Consider the following 22,467-nt stretch of genomic DNA (forward strand, 5'->3'; position numbering starts at 1 on the left):
ATTTTCTGCTCTTCTTTCTTTATGCATCATGTAAAATGTTTTATTCTTTTGCATGATAATAAATTTTATCCCCAATTGATGAAAAGTAAAACGATTTTTGAAGAAGAAGAGAAGTTGACAAAAAGAAGAAGTTGAAGAAAAAAAACGACGTAGTATTATGTTTTTATCAACCCAAATTAAACCGTCTCTCCTCCTATCATATAATCCAAGTTAACTTTTAAATAACATTATTTACGGTTTTAGCGGAATTAGTTTAAAATCGATAGTTTGTGTATGTAATTAAAAAAATAGAGTTGTTCATGTGGCTTTTGGCATGACGTAAAAGTTCGTGTGTGAAATAGCCGGGAACAATTAGTTCATAGGGAAATAAGTCATTTTTCCATTGTTCATGTGGTTTTTGGCATGACTTAAAAGTTCATGTGTGAAAAAACCGGGAACAGCTAGTTCATAGGGGAATATGCCATTTTCCCGTTAAAATCTCTATGCAGTTGAAATCTTGTATTCACGATTTGGTAAATGAAAGTTGATGTTTAAACAAAAAAAACATCTAAAAGACTTCTATAATCCCCAAAGAGTACGAATGCTTGACGTATAAATTAAGCTTGCATATTAATTATATAATCCCCAAAATTCTAGTTTTTAAGATAAAACTGTATTACAATTATAACTTAATAGTACATTTATACACAATTTAATTCAGTTACTTGTATAAACATGGACATAAGAGCGTGGGTACTTCAGTGGATTAATAGTCGCCTTTATATGTCGACGCATGTGTAATCACCTGTACATATGTGCATATGTGTTTTGTGACCGGCAAGATGAGTAGGGATGAGATAATGCGTGCCCTACGTATCTTAATCTTCTCACTTTCTAAGGCAAAAAGAAGGTAAGAAAATAAATTATAGTTGCAAGCCACTGTACGCTTTCGTGATTATGCTCATTGAGTTATCCATTAAACTTTTAAAAAGATTAATAACTGACTTTAACAATATTTTAAAATACCATTAAACTTTTAAAAAGATTAATAACTGACTTTAACAATATTTTAAAATACCATTAAACTTTTAAAAAGATTAATAACTGACTTTAACAATATTTTAAAATACAAAGTTGTATCTGCATTAGTAATATCATAACCTTTTCTGTTTTTTTTTTGCAACAGTGACTGAGAAATTAGTTCCTTATCGAGAACAAAAGGTCTATTCATATGAGACATTTTCAACTAAATCATTTCACCTTCTTTGCTGGATCTATTATACATTTTGTACATGTCACAGATCATTATTTAAAGTTACGCTATAGCAATCAGTTTTGCTTGTTTCGTAGTTGTTGCTGATTTTGTTACCTTACTCTCATTAATTAACCTTATAAGATTATATTTTAAAAGATATATTCATCATATTTTATTTTTTATATGAGTTATACTTTTGAAATAGTTGGGTAAATTTTAGCTCTCCTCTTTTCATTTTGTACAACAACACATCTATTAGCAAACCAAATAAGAGGCGTAGAGACAAAGTCGTTTGATATATATTCTTGAGGAAAAGAAGTAAAGTATGTTAGATGCATGCATCTATAAGGAACAAAGGCAGATTGATCTTTAGAGAAAATATGCAATTAAAGTAGGAACGTGAGGGAGAGAGTGAGAGGTTGATTTTGGACTCTTGTTTTGGTAATGTGTCTCTGTGATGTTTTGGATTAATTGACTATAGTTAGGGCTGGGCAAAAAACCCGGATCCGAAAAACCGAACCGAACCCGATCCGAAAAAGTAGTATCGAACCCGAACCGAAATTGATTAAATATCCGAATGGGTTCAAAATTTTGGTATTTAGAAAACCGAAAATATTTCGGGTACCCGATTATATCCGAAATTGATTTATATACCTATATATATTAATTATTTTTAGATTTAATATATATTAAGAACATCAAAATATATAAGATACTTTTAACTTATCCAAAATACTTATAAATATATACAAATAGTCAAAAGTAACATGGCTAAAATAGCTAAAGTATACTCAAAACACCAACAATACTTATTGATTCTCAATCCAAATATTCAAACCAAACCAATTTATATGTTAATTTTAGGTACTCTGACATATGCTATTCAAATTTATATGTAATATATTGTTTTGTTTATAGATTTTGAGAAATTTAAAGTATATAATGAATTTTAAAAATTTTTAAATAATTTAAATGGGTTATCCGAACCCGAACCGAACCCGCAAAGATCCGAACCGAACCCGAACCGAAATTTAGAAATACCCGAATGGGGCTGAAATCTTTGAACCCGAAAACCCGAAACCCGAATAGACCCGAACCGAACCCGAATGGGTACCCGAACGCCCACCCCTAACTATAGTTATGGCGCCAATTCCATAATATATTTGATCTTCACAACCAAAAATTGTTACCATGTAGAAGTCTAGACTTCTATACAATTATAATTTCTATACTAACAATCTTTTTTCTGTCTATATCATATATTGCATAAAATTTTATGAGAGTTACTTTTGACATCAGATTTTATTTTTTCGCTTCTATTCATAGTTTCATATACGCCTGTATATATACTAAGAAAACATGGAAACATTTTTATGAAATGATATGTTTTGATAGCATGATATCATTGTCATTAGCATTCGACAATTCTCAACTTCGCAAACGGGAAAACAATAATTAAATACGCTTTCACCAATATAAAAGTACATGGTTACAATTACACAATATGAAAGTGGATACATGTATTCAATCAGGAAGTAAATATTGATCATCGAGTAGTCTCATGACATTATATTACATGCAACTATAACTAAAGAGGTTGCTCGAAACAATAGTGCACTGATTTTACATTACAATAGTCCAAGACTTTTTTAAACGGATAAACATGACATACTCTCAATCGTTTCTTTAATCAAAGATAATAGAACCCAAGTCAATAATATATATTATATTTTCAAGATCATTTTCCCATCCTTGACCTATATTATGCTCTGTTATCCAAACTCCATAATTTTCTAATAACCATTCCAGAAATACATCAATTCGAGTTATTACTAACTAACTGGCTATGATGCGATACCATTAGCGAATTTTCTAGTTTAATGTTCATCAAAAATAGTTAATGATGTCTCAAGATTTTTGTTTATCAATTTGATTTGATATCTCTTTCTATTATTCATCGTGTATCAAGTGTAAGATCATAGAACAATGTACACATCACACAACTCCAACACACAAATTAATACTTAAAAAAAGAAATTAATGAATTATCTATTTTAAGCCACCTTTGTCTATATAGTGGAAGCTTTGGTGTGCTTTGGCCCGGTTGTGAATTTAATAGCCGAAGAAATAAAGAAGTGGTGGAAAATGAGAATGACGTGTAAGTAGATAAGTGGTGACGTGAAGTGAAGTGAAACTTCGTTTCCTTAGCTAGATTTTCCTTTAAAGTAACACACAAGCTTTCTCAGTTTCACAATGTTGCATTGCATGTCGTTTGCATTTTTTCCCTTCAAATTTCATATCAATTTATTGATGACGTGGACGTCTTGTAACGAAGCAGTTCCAGAAATTTCACGTGTCATATAATGAATGATACCTATGGTTTAACAGAAGTAAGTGGACCGTTTTTATCATCAGCAAGTCGAACAAAACATTCTAAAAACAAACGAAAATTTATTTATTTTAATAAATATATAAATTAAAATCTGAAACTCTTAATTTATAGTTATGTTCTTAACTTTAAAGTGTATAATTTTAAAACGAAAATGAAGCATATAAATGTAGCTATTAACTTCTTAAATTACATCATTAGTACTTAAAATATATTTGATAATTTACTGGAACCAATTGGACACCGTCGTGGTTTGCGCTGAGCATTTTTGGCTTAAGTTAAGACTTAGCTCAACAGATTAGGTCATGACAATGACTTGCGAGGAGCATGGAGTTTCACGAGAGCTGGAAAACAAAGATGTATCAATAGATTGAGGGAGTTTATTGCCCTATATTTTGAAGGTTTATTGAAGAAATTTATTGGGCTTATTTAAATGGTCTTATACATTTCTCAATTGAGCTCGCTTTTAAGCTCAAGTTACCAATTCCAGTCAAGAAGAATCTCTAAACAAACTCTAATCCATCTGCATGTGGGAGGTGCAGTCAATACGTCACCGAATGTGTCCCAACAATCTAGTTGCATCTTAAAGAGCTTTGGATAGAGAGCAAGACAGCTTAAATCTAGCTCTGGCTCAGCTAGCTTGCGTTTACCTCTGCAGTCTCCTTCTTTCTTGATCCTAATCTCTTCCAAGTTAGGAAAGTCATCTATTCCTGTCATTGGTAATGTTGTTAGAAACTCCATTTTAAAAGTCTCGGAATATTGTAGTTAATATACTATCATCATGTGCACTATTGTTTGGAGAAGTCTAAACCATAGTTGCATTGCTGTACTATAATAATCATGAGCACTATTGTTTGGAGAAGTGACAGAAGTCTAAACCATATTTTCGGCATATATTAGAAATTGTTGATCATCATTGTTAAAAAAAAAAACTATTGAAGGTAAACAATAGTAGATGAAAAAAGCAACTAAATTCAAAAAAAAAAAACGTCTTCTCGTGTATGTTCTCTCTTTCTTTCTCAAAATTCGATAACAAGGATTTGCAAATCTCTTTATCTCAACAATAGTTTTTTTTTTTGCTGCAGGCAAAGATAAAGATGGTTCCGACTTTTGTAAGACCTGCTATAGCTCTGGTGACTCGCGGATTTTGTAGATCCGTCCACACTATTTCTACATCCAGAATGGTAACTTCCAAATCTGCTTTCTGGACTTCAATGTCTGGTACATATCTTGGATACGGTTATTGGGGTAAGTTAGATTACTTTATTTTCTATTAAAAAAAAGAAAATTCTGAATACACTGGTCACTTACTCTTTCTTTTTTTTTTCTCTCTTCTAGCGTGGTACAAGATGTTTGAGCAAGCTTCTCCAGAAGATGATGCATAATCAAATTATGCATATTTTGTTATTTACTAAAAAAAAACTATACTATTGTTTCTTTTGTTGTATTAATCTCTTCTATTATGAATGTATGGACTAAAGAAGTTAACATTATAATTAACATTGTTTCTAAAGATGTTATGTGACAGAACAAAGATAATTAGATAGTGCTGCTAGTGTCATGATGAACAAGTGTCCAAAAAATATATACTTTTGCTCAATTCAGTGTAGATTCATCTTATATTGAAGTCAGCTTGTTGCCCTAGATTCAGACTTGAAAAATTAGATTTTGAGATGTCGAAAACAGTGAAATGAGGTTGTCTTAAGAACTTTGCTAGTGGTTTCCTCCATTTCTCAGCTCCACAGATTATAGCATTAGCGTATTCCTTGTTGTATATCTCAGCAGCAATGTTTCGTCCACCAAGATAAAATATATTTTCAATAGGCACACCAGCTATCCACTAACACCAAAGATAAGATTAGCTTAAGATATGTCAATACAAAGGGTAAACATCAAGAAGAAAGAAAAAGCTTACTTGCTTGATAGATTATCTTTGTTGGGGTAATGATATGTGGAACTGGTGCAAGAGCAGTTTCAGTACCCTTTGACAGAGAGATAATAATAGGAACCGTGATCCCTCTCTTTCCAGTACTTACTAATCTCTTCAAAAACTTCCCAAGATCACTCTGCTCTTAGAACTAATTGATGTTAAAAAAGGCTATTAAAAGCTTCATGGCTAGAAATCCAAAACAATCACCACCACCTAAACTTTATATTCAAATTCGGAAAAATAAAACGGATTAGAGTGCATATATGATATAAGAAACGCATTTTAGCTTTATTTATCAGTTTATTAATACTAATTCATACTCGGATGTAAGGAGAAACATGTTTCATAAGAAAATAAGCCAACTCAGATCAAAATATATACACAATTACACACCAATTGTTTGGTTACAGAGTAATCAAGTAACAAAGCAGACTTCTTTGACTTCGGAGGAACAAAGTGGTGTCTCTGAAATGGCTCCCACTACCACATGCATCGGTTGTTGCCATGAAACACTCATCATCATTAGCATCCACAGTCCACGCTGATACATCCTCCCTGCAGCCGTCGGTTCTTTTTAAACGTGAGAAAAATCAGAAACTTCCCTGTCGACTCTATATGCCAAGAATATTACATCCATTTATATATCTGTAGAGAATAATTAAAAAAAAAACAATTTCATATTTATAGTTTTGTGTCAAAAGACAATTTTCTTTTATGACAGAAGTTGAAACATACGATGTTCTGTGTGATCAAAGCTCTAGTACATCTTTGACATGCCGTACCGAACACCTCCAACTTTCCGGTGAGCAGAACCACCGGGAGCAGCCGCTGCAGCAGCCGCCGCAACTCCTATTCCTGCTGTTGCTTGCAACAGATTTGTATCTATTATGATCCGGTGATCACTCATGTTCTCCGCCTTGTGCATTCCGGTTCGAGCCATGATAAACGGGTTGTTATCTATGTTGATTGCCACGTCTGGTTGTGCGTATATGTTGTATTGAGATATCTGCCTTGCCTGCTTCTCAGACTCCATGGTTGTTGTTGTTCTCCTCTCTTGTTGCTTCCCCATGGCGGCTGTTGATGCAGACTGTTGTTGAAAGGGGAGAGAAGTAGTAGTGCTACGGATGAATGATCTCGGGTCGTATGCATCTCTACTGCTTCTACCGTTGTCAAAAGGCGCCACCGGGCCCATGAATGCGCTTGGTTTGGCAGCTGCTTGAATAGAAAGAGAGATGGTTGCTGTTTATAGAGTTTGGTTTTGGTGGATTTCAGGATGAGTGATGATGATAAGTACCTGAGAGGTTTCTTTGTTGTGCTTGTAACGTTGCATGATGATTAAGAGGAATGTTTCGAGTTGTTTCAGGGTTCAATGTGTTTGTGCTGTTCATAAGTTTCGGTTGTCCTCCTCTTGCAACTCCCGTTGAGTGTATAACTGTTGACCTGAAAGCATACAAACAAAGTGTCAGAACTCAGAAAAATGTATTATTTCTTCCACTTAACAATTCGGAATTTCAATTTTACCAAAATTTACAATAATCATTTTAATAAATACATTAAGTTTGTGATGAAAAGATTAAATTAACTCTCATAAACCACTTATAAATGTTTAAGAATAATTTATAAAAGTTTTTAAATCCAACTTCATTCCCTAAATACTAAATCGTAAACAATAATCATTAAACTCTAACCCAAATGTTATGGTATTTTGACCTTAAACAATAATCATTAAACTTTCACTCAAATGTTATGGTATTTTTGATTGAGAGTATTTTTGAAAAGTGGTAGACAACTTAAGTATTTTAAGCAATTTCTCAAATATAAAATAAGGATGTACCTGGGAAGAGAGGCATGTTTCCTTTCTAGAGGTGCAACAGGGCCAGTCTTCCCACTGTTTTCTTCAAGATGTGCAAACTGTCTTCTAAATTGATCAACAGCACTGCAACAGTACAGACAAACGTTAGGGATTGGGATGTAACTAACACAATGCTTGCTCAGAGATGCAACCATAGATAATTAAGTAAGACCTTGGATAGAGAAAATTGGTTTTATCAGCACCGCTCATGTGATCTTTTAGCAGCTGAGGATGGTACTCAAGTATCTCCCTAGATATCAGCTCTCTGATATCTTCTTTAGTGACCTTCCTTCTCTCGAACTCAAACTCCATCTTCGTAATGGGCTGACACGATGGCTCCCTCTCCACTTTCGCCAGTCCTTTGAAATATGGATCCGCAAGTGCCTAATGAAAGCAAAGTATCAGAACCAAAGCATTGAGGTGATTAGTCAAATAATGTAAGCTGAAAAGTAACCTCTTCAGCGGTTGGCCGGTCTTTTGGATCAAAAGCGAGAAGCCTCTCCAACAGCTTCAAAGACAAAGGATCTGCGTTTGGAAACTTCTGAGTAAACGGAATAGGTGGCTTCTTCCTCATGCTTGTCAAGTACCTCATTGCCTTCTCATTCCTCACCTGTATGGTCCTTGCTTTTAAGATTTTGCAGAAAACTCAATACACTTATGTCTACTAAGAAGAAGAGATCAGTACCCGGGAGATGGTGTCCAGGGAAGGTGTCCCGAGCAGATCAGTCATAAGATCAAGCTGGTGAACCACATTCTTTCCAGGGAAAAGTGGCTTTCCCATCAATACTTCGGCGAAAATGCAGCCTATACTCCAGATATCAATTGCTGGTGTATACTACAATAAAGCCAAATCCACCAAAAGTTAGCTCACAGTAACAGTTTCAAAGATGTTTATATAGAGAACGAATTGAACACCTTTGAGTAAAAAGATCCGCAAAGCTCTGGAGCTCTATACCATCTTGTAGCAACATAGTCCTGTAAAGTCAACAGAGGATTAGGTTCTGCAATGTATTGATGAGTATGTATACAAACTTAACGTACTGTCCAGAAGATTGTTGTGGGGGTGTCATTGAAAGCCACTCTCGCCAATCCAAAATCACAAATCTTGAGTTTACAGTTTGCATTAGCCAATATATTCTTTGGCTTCAGATCTCTATGGTAGACATTAGCTGCAACAATCAAAATTGCATAAGATATTATCACACATGACTAAAGTCACAGACCAAAAATATAAGACTACCTGTGTGAATGTACTTGAGTGCACGCAATAATTGGTATAGGAAAAACTGGTAATGCTCTTTGGTCAAATCATCATTGGCTTTAATAACTTGGTGAAGATCAGACTCCATGAGCTCAAACACAACGTAGATGTCTTTGAACTCTCTCCGCGAAGGGGGGAGCATAATGTGCTTGATTTCGACTATGTCCGGATGCCTCAGGAGCCTGAGGAGTTTTATCTCCCGGAGGATCCTGGCGGCGTCTGATATATGCTCGAAGATGTCGTGTATTTTCTTGATGGCGACTTTCTCGCCGGTAAGGGTGTCTATGGCTGAGCAGACGACTCCGTAGCTGCCTTTTCCGATTACTTCTTGGATTTTGAACCTGCTGGCGTCACCGTAGTCAGAAAAGAACTCCATCTCTAGATTGTTCTGTTACAGATAGCAACTTCTAAGTCAGGAAACACACTCTATATAGTTCGAGACAATTCATGAGCATTGTAGTTTTAGAAACTAGGACACATCACACATGAATTGCTACAATACTTTTAAAATCTTCTGAACTACGATGAACCAACTCATAAACTTGCAGACACTGCTTAGTGCTTAAAAGACTCAGACAACTGACAGAAGAAAATAACGAGACATAACAACGTGAACCACATGTCATAACAAGTCAGGAAACACTCAATTGTACGACACAATTCATGAAAATTGTAGTTTTAGAAACGAGGACACATACATAACACATCAATCAGTTGCTACAATACTTGCAGAACCTTCTGAACTACAATGCCATATGAGCTACAAAGACAACCACGAGGAACCAACTTGCAGACAACGCTTAAAGGACTCGGACAAGTGACAAAAAGAAAACAACCAAACCTTACAGCGTAAAGCATAGGTCATACCAAGATGAAGTTTGAGACTTTTATCATAAAAGAAAAGTACCAATGCCGTTGGTGATAAAGAGATAGAAAAAAATTCACGGACACGCAAGGATATAATCTGACGCTGAAGATTCAAAATTCAGATAATCAAAGCAGAAAGAAGCTGATGCTAATGAAAGGATCAAGCCCAATGCAAAATCCTGAAGAAAGAAATCAAAATCGCTCTACAACACAACAGGTCTTGAACTGAATTATACAACAAGATGCGTTGTTTGTTTGACACTTGTAACGTTCATCAACGCATCAAAATATCAACACATAAAACATAAATCAGAAATATCCCCCAAAACGGCAACTTTTAAGACAACAACCAAACAAACAAACAAGATTAGCCGTAACACGAACACAAATATCTAAATAAATGGGGAGACTTTGACAAGGATTAAGAGAAAAAAAAAAGTATTCACCTTTTGAACTACAATGCCATATGAGCTACAAAGATAAACCACGAATGAACCAACTTGCAGACACCGCTTAAAGACTCAGACAATTGACAGAATTAAAAAAATAATAACAATGTAATAAAGCATCTGCCGCTGACATAAAAACTTCTGAAACTACGATGCCAGGTGGTCGTTAACAAGATAAAGTTCGAGACTTTTGCCCAAAAAAAAATTCATCGCACCAAAAGAAACGACTCATAAACAGAGATTCAGAATTTCCCAAAACGGCAACTTTAAGACAACAAACAAACAAACAAACAAGATTAACCGAAACACACAAACAAATATCGAATAAAGGAAAGATCTTTACAAGGGAAAGGAAGTAAAGTCTTCACCTTTTTACGCTGAGGATCTTGCTGCATCATGATCGTATCAGATTTGATCTGAATTTAGGTGAGAAAAAATACGAAATTGATGAGGGTGAGATCGAAGAGAGAAGATAATCAGATCAGCCGCATTGGCCCCAGCAACCCTTCACCGACAGAGACAGAATCGCAGGCCAATTTCTCATTCACCTCTCTCCGCCTCTCTCTCTCTCTCTCGATTTCTCCAAACCCACCACGAAAGATCCGAGCTTTAACAAGCAATTGCTGAAAAGCTGAGTGCGAAGGGGCTTTGCTTTGAACGCACGTTTTCGTCGGCAGGGAAAGAATCGAGAGGGAGATCTGATCACCGACACAAAAGGGGGATAGAGAGAAGAAGAAGGGAGGAAGGAGAAGAGAGAGAGATAAAGAGGATGGAATCTAGAGTTTGGTTATATATAGTAGAGTTGTTATCATACGAGTTAATGGTTTGGTGAGCTGCTGCTTTTCTCCCACTAGAAAATAAAAACTCTTTTATCAATGTGTTATTAACTTATTATTATGGGTACTATCAATTAGCTTATTATTGACAAAAATCATTATTAGTATAGGATCTTTATTTTATCTTTTATTTCCATTCATTCATTTCGTTTTTATCAAAACGTATCTGGTAAATATAGTGTCAAACATGTAATTTATTTTGAACTATACAATTTTTTTTTATTTATAAAAATTTACACATCAGTTTTTTTAATCATTTGCTCTGTTGAATATATTACGAAAATAAATTATTTAATGATTTTTTATTCTAAACTCTTTATAAACTTATATATTATGTTAATTCGATTAATTTTTTTTTTTTTTTGATCCGGTTACAAATTTGGATCATTTCTCAAATTAAGCTTGTTATCTTTCCACAGAGTACTATTTAGTCTGTTTTATTTAAATTGTATCTCAAATGATCATATATAGATGACTAACAAAACTGTAAGTTACCAAAATGGTCACGTAATCTTTGGTTGGTAAAAGATGTATAATCCGCTAGAACAAAATAAGATTTGATAAAAGCTATAGATATATCAACAAACCGTTTGGCAAACATAAGGTTGTGAACCATCTATTTTATTATACAAGATCCTTTCAATATCTAATTGTGAATTTTGTCACTTGTTCGAACCGTTTGTTATAAGTGCTCACTTCATCTGCTATTTAATTGGTAAACATAATAAGCGGTTCATGCCCGAATATCTTCCACCTAATTTAATTTTATGCCACTAATCAATACTATTGTAATCAATATATATCATTGTTGTGACCAAAATGTTGAGTTATTTGTTTAAATCACATTGAATATGGAATAACATAGATTGCCATCTTAGGAAGTCATGGTCAGGAATCTACTTTGAAATGTGAATTTGATGATTTTTTTTACTATTACGCTTTTGGGTATTTTTGTCTCTCATATCAAGCTGTTAGTCCAAGATGACCAATGTCATGCCCAAATAGGCACAATGAAATAAATAGTTGTATATTGATCTTTTAATTTAGTCGCGTAGGCTAAATTATAGATTGGTTCAATTGTCAAGTGGATTAATAATGGCTAATCATCAAAAGCATCAGCTTTTTCAATAATAAATTTGAGTGAAAATAGTTATACTAATCTGAGCTGGTTTGACTTTGGATTTACTAAAGAGGATCCAAAAGAAGTAGGCACGCTAATTATTACTATTAGTATTAGCTGGTTTATCACATTTTTTTGACAACAAGTCTCTTTGTAAGTACACACGTATCAGAAGTGACGTAGCGTCAAATATCAACAGAGAAGTGAAGAGACACGTTCTGACACCATACTCCCTGCGTTTGTGTGCGTGTAAATAGCATGGCATGGCCCATTGGTCTTTGATTCTAGAATTTGTTTCTCTTCTAAATTACATAGTCATGCCACACATCGAGCAATGCATTTACAAGATTTTGTAGGCTTAATCACTACTCATAAACAAAATCATGTACGTTAAGATTACAATTCTATCTATTTCCAAGCTCTCAAAACATGTACGAGAGACATACACGTAAACAAATATTAGTACTTAAAGAGCAGGCGCATCGGACAGTTTCTTCGCAAAGCTCTTGACATTTTAATGATTAAAAAATTAAAAAAAGGAAGAAAGAGACAGCATAGAGTGGAGAGACGTTTCGACATAAGGAGACTATCCAAAGAGTGGAAGAGACTCACGTGTTAGGTGTCAAGTTGTAAGTGATGACATTTTTTTTCCTATTTAATTTTAATTATACAATAAAATTATATGAATATTAAAATGATGAGATACTTTTTAAATTAGAAACACATGCTCTAAGACATCTCCATCTCTGCTCTATTTTTTTCTGTAAAATAAAATAAAAATGAATATGGAGTAAGAAATGCTCTAACCCCACTTCATAGTGAAATTTACTCTATAAATGTAGTAGTCATTTTTTGTTTGTTCATTACTCCATAAAGGAGTGAGAAATGAAGTAAGGTTTGAATAATTTTACTCCATCATTTTTACTTTATTTTGAAAAAAAATGGAATTTTACATTGGAAATGCCGAGACGCTCTTACTACTTAGTACAGATCAATTGTGGAAATAAATTAATTGATTAAAGTGTCCCAGCGGTAATAAAAAGAAATTGCGGAGAAATTAAAATTTTACATAACCCAAATACTGTAGTCTTTGGGGCTAAGTATCCCAACATAGAATTAGAGAGCCTATTATTAAATACACAAAGCCCATTACACTATACAAGATGTTGATAGGATATACTGTAATATGTTTTATTTTGTACTTTATTATTCATAAGCCTAAAACGTTTCACGAAACTAACAACCCTCAAAGTACAACCGAACAAAAATCTGAAATTCTTACCATATAATGATATTATGATATTAACCTGGTTAATCTGATATTTTACTAGAGAGTAAGAATATGAATTTCATTCATGCCACATGTAATATAAATATTTTGTAGATGATTGTCAGCTTTGAATGAATTTTGATGTACTCGATGAAAAATGTCGTGTCAGAACATATGACCACATGGGTTAAAACTTAAAAGACCAATTTGAATATTTGTTTAGAAAATCAAAAACATTGGACCACAATTTATTTTCGTGTAATAAATATTCTCCTTTTTGTGTAATAAATATTCAGCATATCAATATTTCTTGAAATGAAAATTTAGAGGTTTAATAAACAAAGTAAATGTCAAGTAACTGGTTCATGTTCGTGTCAACGGTTGCCCACTTGGCGTGACGACGAACTTTTAAGTATAGACTCTAATTAAGTAATTAGTAGTCTTAATTATTGTCATTAACTTCACAAATACCCTGTTTTGGTCTCTCTCTCTGCTTCATTCTGAGAAAAAATAAAAATTAAAAAAAAATTAAAAAAAAATTCGGTTTCTTTCTCGGTCGTTTGTGTAATTTTCCCGGCAACGGAAGGAGGAGGAGGAAGAGTGTAAGCAATAAACTCCCCTTCTTCTACGAAACAGAAACATACCCTCTCTCTCTCTCTTCTTTGCTTCTCCGATTCTCCTCCTGTTTACTTTGATCGTCTTCTTCTCCAAAGCTTTCTTATTTTTTTGTTTGTTTGTTCATGGTTTCCTCCATCGCAGGTACTACTTCAACTTCTTTCTCTTATTCCACAATCGGTTGGTTGTGATTGCTCTGTTTTTTTTTTTTTTTGCTATATGTAGTTTGATTGTGATTGTTCTGTTTTTTTTTTCTCTTACTGATGATGATCTTAGACAGAACAACAACTTGATTCTCATCTAGTCCTTGAGTTTGAAAAGTTCCAAGCTTTCTGGGTTGTTACGAGCTTTTTGAATTTTGAGTTTATTACACAGATGATTCCTGTCTAATAATGTTTTGTCTCTAAAAATTTCTAAATTGTTGTTCATCGAGTTGACCAACCGAGAAGTCATATGGTCGCCTCCTTGAATTATCTTTCCTGTTTGTAATATTCCATCTGACTGTTTTTTTTTTTTTAGCTTTTGTTTATGTCTGAATGAGGAAACACCAGTATCTTGCGTTTATTGAGAGCTAATGATCCTCCCTAGCAAGTAGCTTTTATGATGCAAATATCATAACTCAATAAACAGTTATTATTATTGTTTTTTTTTTTTTGCAGTTGGTGGTGACTCCAAAAAGATGGAGGCAGAACCAAAGGATTCACTCTCTGCTGCTGGTACCAAAACATGCTTTCTAGTTTCTACCGTTATTTCAGCTGTCTATTACATTTTTTATTTATACATCTGATCTTTTGGCTATGCTAGATTTAGACATGCCATCTTTGGAGCTTAGATCAACTGAAACTTTTAATAGAGGCAGTGCAAGTGATCTGAGCATGTTCTCAAGCTCATTGCCCACACTTCTTCATGAAAACCGTATGTCCTCTCTTCTGTTAGTGATCAGTTTTTAAACTTATTAACTTACTTGAATACACTTGCTAATATATTTCTCTTTTTCTTTTGAGAAACTTGCAGTGAACATGACTGATTCAGATAGCTGGCTCTCACTTGATGATAAACTTGGCGTAGGAAACTCAGAGAATGATTCTTTGGAAGAAGATGTTGAACCTGATTCTTTAGAAACCTTGCTTCCCGAGGATGAAAATGAGCTCCTTCCCGGCCTCATTGATGAGCTTAATTTCAACGGGCTGCCTGATGAACTCGAAGAGTGTGATGTTTTCTGTACTGGAGGGGGTATGGAACTGGATGTTGAATCCCAAGAGAATCATGCTGTTGATAGCGGTGCTGCAAATTCATTTGTTCCTCGTAAACGCCCCAATACATCTGGCAGAGTTTCAGTAGAACATCCAAACGGTGAGCATCCTTCAAGAACACTATTTGTGAGGAACATCAACAGCAGTGTCGAGGATTCAGAGTTAACCGCTCTCTTTGAGGTATGTGAACTTGTTACTGTATCAAGTCTTCTTGCTTTGCTCTTTGTTAATGTGATTTCTATTTGTGTCACCAGCCGTTTGGGGAGATCAGGAGCTTGTACACTGCATGCAAAAGCAGAGGTTTTGTAATGATATCCTACTATGACATCCGAGCTTCTCATGCTGCAATGCGTGCACTACAGAACACTCTCTTAAGAAAGAGGACATTAGACATTCACTTCTCCATTCCCAAAGTATGAACCGAGAAAACTATTCTGGATTTAATGTTTTTTCAGCTTTCTTTACCACTTTTGTAACCATCTGTTTACAGGAAAATCCTTCAGAGAAGGATATGAACCAAGGGACGCTTGTGATATTTAATGTGGACACAACAGTATCAAACGATGAGCTCCTTAAGCTGTTTGGTGCCCATGGTGAAATAAGAGAGGTAACTTTTTGTTTTGCTTGTGGCTTCAAATGTGCAAACCAAACCATCTACTTACTAATTCTTGACTTGTAAAAGCAGATTAGAGAAACTCCAAACAGGAGTTTCCACAGGTTCATTGAGTACTATGATGTTAGAGATGCAGAGTCAGCTCTAAAAGCACTGGACAGAAGCGAGATTGGTGGTAAATGTATAAAGCTCGAACTTAGCCGTCCTGGTGGAGCTCGTCGAGTGTGAGTTCCCTGAAACTTTATACTCCTTGCTTCCGTTTCATTTTAAGTGTCGTTTTAACATTTAATTTTGTATATTTTCTAAATAAAAACATCGTACACGATTAACTGAATACTATTTGCATGCAGCTCGGTGCCGTCTACAAGTCAAGATTTGGACAGAAACGAAATTGCAAATTTCTTCAATCAAGTAGCTAATTCTCCACCAGGTGAAATCTCATATTGATCATTTTCTTTTAACATTTTTTTTCTTTCTCTCCACTGGTTAGTGAGTGATTGTTCAATCTGTTTAGCAGGTAACTGGCCAGTTGGTAGTCCTGTGAAGGGCTCTCCTTCTCATACCTTTCCGAGGCCACACGGTCTAGGTAATATGCCTGGATTGGCTTCGATTCTCCCTGGTCACCAGCCTTCTCGCTACCAAGGGCTATTAAACCATCCAAACCAAACTATTCTGAATAAAGGATTGTTGCACAACGTTGCCTTTGGGCAACCTCATTCGTTGCCAGAGCATATAGGAGGTGGAATTTCCAACTCCATGAGGTTTATAGCTCCACCACACTCTTCAGGATTTGGGACTTCTTCTGATAACCGTTATCGGTGGGGAAGCCCTCCTCAGCATTTCAATTATCCTGGTTACACTGGTGCTTCATCATCATCATCATCTAAGCATGGTTTTCCATTTGCTGAGAGGCAAGGTTCATTACTTGGGAAGTACCAGCATCATGTTGGCTCTGCTCCTTCAAGCAGTCATTTTAATACCCATATGAATCGCTACACAGAGACCTCCTCTCTGTTACCACTTGGATTTGGAGATATGGGAATCAACAAAAGCTATACCAATGCTCATGGACAAGCCAACGTTGGTGTGAACTTCACTGGCTCCGGCATGTCCTTGTTACCAACAATTCCTTTTGGTGGGAGTAGAGGATTACAATCAGTAAGACATGAACCTTTTGCTGAGCAAGGTAGGATCACACACTTTGAGACTCAGCTCACAGATGGTGGGCGGTATCATATTGACTTGGATAGAATTGCTACTGGAGATGATACTCGGACTACATTAATCATTAAGAACATCCCAAACAAGTAAGCCTTTTATTGATCTCAATCTAAAATATTTGCGCAATGTTTTAACCAATGTTCTAGAAATCGGTCTAAGTGGTGGCTAGGCGCCTGTCTAGACGGTCCGATTTAGACTTAAATCGGTTTAAACCGTTCTAAATCAGTTAAAATTGATCGAAATCAATTTAAATCGGTCTGAATGTTAAATCAAGCAATAATGTTAGTACAATTCAAAAATCCGTCCCCGCCTAGGCCCTAAACAATCCAGCTAGTTGTTTACAAAGGGGTTAGTTACCGCTTATCGATTTCTTGAACATTGGTTTTAACTCTCAAATGCTTTGTTTTGTAAGGTATACTTACATGATGCTGGTGGCTGAGATTGACGAGAAGCACAAGGGAGACTATGACTTTCTTTGCTTACCTATAGAATTTAAGGTATAAAAGAGTGAACTCCTGATGTTCTTGTAATCACTTGAGAACGTACTGACGATCTTACATTTCTTATTGATACAGAATAATTGCAACATGGGTTATGCTTTTGTCAACATGGTCTCTCCACTTCACATTGTTCCCTTCCAGCAGGTATTGATTTAGGAAACTGCTCTTGTCTAATATGCTGGTCGAGACTAGTAATGTTTTTATGCCTGTTTCTGCAGACCTTCAGTGGTAAAGTATGGGAAAATTTCAACAGTGGGAAAGTTGCTTCATTGGCATATGCAGAGATCCAAGGAAAGTCAGCCCTTGCTTCATACATGCAGAATCCAAGTCCTATGAAGGACGGTAAGCATCTGTTTCCACAAGTCTCTCACTACAATGATGATGGTCAAGACGCTAATGATCAGGTAGTTTATTAAATTCAGATTCTCAGTTTCCTTCCATATGCAGTTGAGTCCACTGATTTCACCTCATATCTATGGATCATACAGGAACAGCCTTTTTCAAGCATTTGGAACATAACCGCGCTTGATCCAGATTGGTCTTACACGACGGATAAGAACGTTAACTCCAAGAACATTGTAGAAGAAGAGTCTTTCTAAACCTCAACCAAAACCAGCCAGTAGCTGAGAACTCTAACCCCACCTTCAAAGGTAAGTGTACAGATCGAGCGATGATGTAGAAGAAACATATATGTACAGTATCAAGATTTGCTTCTTCCTCCACGTTATTATTATTTTAATTACTTTTATTTTGGAACCTTCTCTTTGTGACTAATGTGTATATATATATATTATCCTCTTGCGTGTACATCCTCCTGTCCATGTGAACGACATGATCAGTGTTTAGTTGAGTTTCATTACAACAAACTCGTTATAAGTCTCTCTCTCAATTACTTTCCATTACAAAACCGTTACACCTCTCTCTCTCTCTCTCTATGGCTTCAATGGCGGATCAGACTCTTCTTCAACCTTTCCTAGCCAAACCCGCCACCAAAGACTCAGATTCAGGTATCTTTCCACGTATCTTCTCTGTTATCATCATCGGAGCAATCTCATTGTGGGCAAACCACGAGGCATCAAAAGGCTTCTCCATAACCATCATCAACGAAGCTAAAGAAACTCCTTCAGGGAAGAGATTCTCTCTTTTCTTCGAATCTGATGATACCGCGGTGAGGCTCTTGCTCGAGACGAGCTTCTTCGTGGAGAGGTTTCTCTACGACGGTGTTCCTCGTCGTCTCCGGAAGCCTGTAAACCACGTTACCGTACGGTTCAACGGAAACAGAAGTGATGTCTCGGTAACTTCTAATGCAAGTAATGGAGAGTATGTGATCGGTTTAAGCTCATCTTTAATGAAAAGAAATGAGTTTCGTAACGCTGTGAAGGCGGCATTGCGACGATCTATGGTTAAGGTTTGGCTATGGGGAGACGAGTCAGCAGGGGCTTCGCCGGAGCTTGTCGCCGGGTTAGTGGAGTATTTGGCCGTACGTCGTCGTTTTGATGAGTTAGGTGGGTATTATTGGAAGGATAAGGAGTCTGTGAATGTGGCTAGGTGGTTGGATTACTGTGAAAGACGTAGCGAGGGTTTCATCAGAAGGCTGAACCATGGGATGAGACTTAGGTTGGATGATCAGACGGTGGATCTCGCTTCGAATGGTGCGTGTGGTTCACGTCAGGATGTGTTGCGTGACAATGGATTTGATGATTGAGACATGAACATGATTGGTTCTCGTGCTGTCTTGTTGGAGCACACATGGCTCCACGTGTAATTAAATTATTCAGTGTATATAACTCAACCATTTCTTTTGGTGTGGAAATGACTTATTTTCAGGATAAATAAAGGATTTATAAGTTTGGTTTGTTAATTATCAGAGTCCAGTTTTGGTGACTGGATATTTTACAATTTTTTTTAAACGGGCCAAGGCCCTGCCCAACACAAAAAAATACTTTTAGAGTTTCCTTTTTTAACATTAGTTATTATTTTATTGAAATTATAAAATTGTACTATATTGATATTCTAATTGATAATTTTATCAACCTTATTATTAAAATATATATTTGATGGTTATATCTTGGCCATATTAAATTGTTTTACTAAGAAAATATACTCATGTTTTCTCTAATATTTTTATTGAAATATAATTAATAACTAACTAATCATATTTTTAAATTGGAAACTTTTAGTGTAAAAATGTCAATAAATTCTTAATTACATCACTGATTTCCAACAACACTTTCGAGATTTAGTAGAGCCTAATTTTAAATGGAAGAATAAGTTACTTTCACATTCAAACTAATCAGATTTTAATTTGAAACTGCTGTATAATCAAGTTTTAAACAGCATGAACTATGTCAAAACTTGGATTGTATTTTCTTTGTTACTTAATAAGTTACCCGAATTCTTCGGTTCATATATTCTTTCTACACCAATTTATAAGTTAGAATCTATTTTCTAGTCAACTTTTCTTTCTTTTACAAATGTACCAACAAAATAAAATAACTTTTTCCCCCTAAGTGTGGTTCATGCCGTTTAACAAGTTCTACTGTATCCTATTGAAACACTAATGAAAGTTTTTACTTATAAATACAAGTGATAAAAACGAAGCAACAAACAAAAATAATGAAATTATATGAAAATAAAGGTTTAGTGATTTTTTTTTTTTTAATTTGGTAAGTCAAGTGGCGTATTACCTGGATACATTGGACCAACAAAAATAAGATATTTTGGAAAAAAAAAGCCCTTAAACCCTTTTCTGGTGTGCATCAGATTCTCCGTATCAAAAAGACATTCGGACTCTTCTTCTTCTCAATGTCTGAGAACGCAGCCAACAACAACAACATCTTCATGGAGAAGAACCAGATTTGTAAGGAAGCCATCGTGTCTGAACTACAGAAGAAGAAAGTTCATCTCTTTTACTGCTTAGAGTGTGAAGAACTCGCTCGCAACATCGCCGCCGAATCTGACCACATCACTCTCCAATCCATCAACTGGAGGTAAAAGTCTCCCTCTTTCCCCCCATTCAATAAAGTTCATAGCTTTCTGGTTAAGTAAAAATCATAACTTTATGTGAAAATTTGATTCACTCTGCCAAAAAAATCATAACTTTATGTGAAACTTTGAATCACTCTGCCCAAAAAAAATCATAACTTTATGGGGTTGAGTTTGTTCATTGGTTTTATGTTTTTGTTTCAGGAGCTTTGCTGATGGATTCCCAAATCTGTTTATCAACAACGCACACCAAATCAGAGGCCAGCACGTGGCCTTCCTCGCTTCATTCAGCTCTCCTGCGGTCATCTTCGAGCAGATCTCTGTCATTTACTTGCTCCCTCGCCTGTTCGTTGCTTCCTTCACCTTGGTGCTGCCTTTCTTCCCCACCGGCTCCTTTGAGAGGATGGAGGAGGAAGGAGACGTGGCTACTGCTTTCACCATGGCTAGGATTGTCTCCAACATCCCCATTTCGCGTGGTGGTCCGACTAGTGTAGTCATCTATGACATTCACGCTCTACAGGTATATGGTTTTAGCCTGTTAAGTGACTGATAGTAGTTTTCTGGTGACGTGTAATAATGTTTCTTGTGTGTGTTTTGCAGGAAAGGTTTTACTTTGCTGATCAGGTTCTTCCTTTGTTCGAGACTGGGATCCCTTTGCTGACGAAGCGTCTTCAGCAGATTCCTGAGACTGAGAAAGTTAGTTTCATTAACTGAGATGATAAATAATGAAAGTTAGAAAAGTTTTTATTTTGGTTCCTTTTTTTTGTTTGCAGGTCATAGTTGCGTTTCCGGATGATGGAGCTTGGAAGCGTTTCCACAAGCTGTTGGATCAGTACCCCACGGTTTGTATGCTGATGTTTTTGTCAATCTTTAACCTTTGATAGTGAGTGAGACTCAATGTTGAATCAATGGTTCAGGTGGTGTGCACAAAGGTTCGTGAAGGCGATAAGAGAATAGTTAGGCTGAAGGAAGGTAACCCTACTGGTTGCCACGTTGTCATCGTTGATGATCTTGTGCAGTCTGGTGGTACACTCATTGAGTGCCAGGTATAGTCATGATCATGAACTATAGCAATCTTTAAATGTGAGCTCAAAACTCATTTAAAACTTTCTACACAGAAAGTATTGGCAGCTCATGGAGCAGCGAAGGTGAGTGCTTATGTAACTCATGGTGTCTTCCCTAATAGCTCATGGGAGCGTTTCACTCACAAGAACAATGGTAACTACTGACTTTGTCAATTGTTCATCTCTCTCTTCTTCTATCCTTAAAATTGAGTCTTATACTGTTTTTTTTTTGTCTCTTAATCAGGAGTAGAAGAAGCGTTTGCTTACTTCTGGATCACAGATTCTTGTCCACAGACGGTTAAGTCCATAGGAAACAAAGCTCCTTTCGAAGTCTTGAGCCTCGCGGGATCCATTGCTGATGCTCTACAGATTTGAAGTAATAGAGATAAAAAGTCTGCTCTCTGCTTGTCTTGTTGTTTTGTTGTACTATTAAGAGATGATGATAAGTTTATGAAATAATTATATATCACTTTGTTTAGAGACTTATTGAACCTCATACACTTTTCTTGACTTCTTGTTGATCAATCAAAAAATTTAGAGGCCTGCGGGTTCGGTTCAACTTAAATTTTATTGAATTAACCAAAAATAAAGTTATTATTGGGTTCATCCAGTGGGTGAATTAGAATTTCATTATTTCAAATTCGATATTTTTTAAAAAAAACTATTTGAAAAAAAAGAAAATATTGTTAAGTTATATTATGTTTTTAATATAAAAAATAAAAAAAAATAAAAAAATAGTAGTTGCAAAAAAAAAAAATGTTTAACGTCGTCGGCAAAATACTAAGCCATAAATTCTAAACTTTAAACCCTAAATCCTAAACCTTTGAGTAAACCCTAAACCCTTGGATAAATAATAAACTCTAAATCAAAAACACTAAACACTAAAACCCTAAACCTAAACCTTTGAGTGTTTTAGTGTTTTTGATCTAGAGTTTATGATTTATACAAGGGTTATAACCCCTACGAAAATATTGAGTCTTACGTTAAAAGGTCTATATACTAAATCTT

The 22,467-nt window shown here is 35.5% G+C and overlaps 4 protein-coding genes and 1 long non-coding RNA gene across 8 annotated transcripts; 4 read left to right on the forward strand and 1 right to left on the reverse strand.

Annotated features, from left to right (window-relative positions):
* The first annotated feature begins 4,110 nt into the window (after positions 1 to 4,110).
* Positions 4,111 to 5,138, forward strand: LOC106339287. Its single transcript, XR_001269158.1, has 3 exons — positions 4,111 to 4,342; positions 4,709 to 4,871; positions 4,962 to 5,138. It is a non-coding gene; the product is annotated as an uncharacterized LOC106339287 (long non-coding RNA).
* A 742-nt stretch (positions 5,139 to 5,880) lies between these two features.
* On the reverse strand, positions 5,881 to 10,738 carry LOC106339286 (mitogen-activated protein kinase 20). Of its 3 annotated transcripts, none has more exons than XM_013778078.1 (11): positions 10,351 to 10,738; positions 8,646 to 9,054; positions 8,447 to 8,574; positions 8,321 to 8,380; positions 8,091 to 8,240; positions 7,860 to 8,015; positions 7,578 to 7,789; positions 7,388 to 7,489; positions 6,848 to 6,993; positions 6,289 to 6,765; positions 5,881 to 6,108 (listed from the first exon to the last, which is right to left on the reverse strand). In XM_013778078.1, the coding sequence occupies exons 1-10, from the start codon at positions 10,378 to 10,380 to the stop codon at positions 6,311 to 6,313; spliced, it is 1,848 nt and encodes a 615-aa protein (XP_013633532.1). In that variant the 5' UTR covers positions 10,381 to 10,738; the 3' UTR covers positions 5,881 to 6,108; positions 6,289 to 6,310. The 3 variants fall into 3 exon arrangements, with proteins under 3 accessions (XP_013633532.1, XP_013633531.1, XP_013633530.1); XM_013778077.1 differs by having other exon boundaries at positions 5,881 to 6,164; XM_013778076.1 differs by having other exon boundaries at positions 5,881 to 6,198; positions 10,351 to 10,737.
* Positions 10,739 to 13,701: 2,963 nt separating this feature from the next.
* Positions 13,702 to 18,206, forward strand: LOC106342729 (protein MEI2-like 2). Of its 2 annotated transcripts, none has more exons than XM_013781747.1 (13): positions 13,702 to 13,967; positions 14,483 to 14,539; positions 14,628 to 14,738; positions 14,838 to 15,256; positions 15,331 to 15,489; positions 15,567 to 15,683; positions 15,762 to 15,913; positions 16,040 to 16,119; positions 16,204 to 16,996; positions 17,323 to 17,407; positions 17,486 to 17,554; positions 17,629 to 17,814; positions 17,899 to 18,206. In XM_013781747.1, the coding sequence occupies exons 1-13, from the start codon at positions 13,949 to 13,951 to the stop codon at positions 18,007 to 18,009; spliced, it is 2,358 nt and encodes a 785-aa protein (XP_013637201.1). In that variant the 5' UTR covers positions 13,702 to 13,948; the 3' UTR covers positions 18,010 to 18,206. The 2 variants fall into 2 exon arrangements, with proteins under 2 accessions (XP_013637201.1, XP_013637202.1); XM_013781748.1 differs by having other exon boundaries at positions 13,706 to 13,967; positions 16,207 to 16,996.
* An 87-nt stretch (positions 18,207 to 18,293) lies between these two features.
* Positions 18,294 to 19,242, forward strand: LOC106342730. The gene has a single exon (XM_013781749.1). The coding sequence runs from the start codon at positions 18,345 to 18,347 to the stop codon at positions 19,113 to 19,115; it is 771 nt and encodes a 256-aa protein (XP_013637203.1). The 5' UTR covers positions 18,294 to 18,344; the 3' UTR covers positions 19,116 to 19,242.
* Positions 19,243 to 20,094: 852 nt separating this feature from the next.
* On the forward strand, positions 20,095 to 21,972 carry LOC106337435 (ribose-phosphate pyrophosphokinase 4). Its single transcript, XM_013776539.1, has 7 exons — positions 20,095 to 20,400; positions 20,600 to 20,915; positions 20,996 to 21,091; positions 21,169 to 21,237; positions 21,313 to 21,441; positions 21,514 to 21,613; positions 21,704 to 21,972. The coding sequence occupies exons 1-7, from the start codon at positions 20,216 to 20,218 to the stop codon at positions 21,832 to 21,834; spliced, it is 1,026 nt and encodes a 341-aa protein (XP_013631993.1). The 5' UTR covers positions 20,095 to 20,215; the 3' UTR covers positions 21,835 to 21,972.
* Positions 21,973 to 22,467: the final 495 nt, after the last annotated feature.

The sequence above is a fragment of the Brassica oleracea genome, chromosome C4 (assembly GCF_000695525.1).
Source record: "Brassica oleracea var. oleracea cultivar TO1000 chromosome C4, BOL, whole genome shotgun sequence".
Classification (NCBI taxonomy): Eukaryota; Viridiplantae; Streptophyta; class Magnoliopsida; order Brassicales; family Brassicaceae; genus Brassica; species Brassica oleracea.

Bases quoted from the DNA above. Each gene is read 5' to 3' on its own strand.
- LOC106339286 (XM_013778078.1), bottom strand. From the start codon at position 10,380: ATGATGCAGCAAGATCCTCAGCGTAAAAAG. The intron at 8,016-8,090 runs GTACTGATCTCT...AGGACCATACAG, and splicing joins CCCTGGACACCATCTCCCGG to GTGAGGAATGAGAAGGCAAT. The intron at 6,994-7,387 runs GTACATCCTTAT...GTATGCTTTCAG, and splicing joins AAACATGCCTCTCTTCCCAG to GTCAACAGTTATACACTCAA.
- LOC106342729 (XM_013781747.1), top strand. The intron at 14,540-14,627 runs GTACCAAAACAT...TGGCTATGCTAG, and splicing joins GGATTCACTCTCTGCTGCTG to ATTTAGACATGCCATCTTTG. The intron at 15,490-15,566 runs GTATGAACCGAG...ATCTGTTTACAG, and splicing joins TTCACTTCTCCATTCCCAAA to GAAAATCCTTCAGAGAAGGA.
- LOC106342730 (XM_013781749.1), top strand. From the start codon at position 18,345: ATGGCTTCAATGGCGGATCAGACTCTTCTTCAACCTTTCCTAGCCAAA.
- LOC106337435 (XM_013776539.1), top strand. From the start codon at position 20,216: ATGTCTGAGAACGCAGCCAACAACAACAACATCTTCATGGAGAAGAAC. The intron at 20,916-20,995 runs GTATATGGTTTT...TGTGTTTTGCAG, and splicing joins ATGACATTCACGCTCTACAG to GAAAGGTTTTACTTTGCTGA. The intron at 21,614-21,703 runs GTAACTACTGAC...TCTCTTAATCAG, and splicing joins TTTCACTCACAAGAACAATG to GAGTAGAAGAAGCGTTTGCT.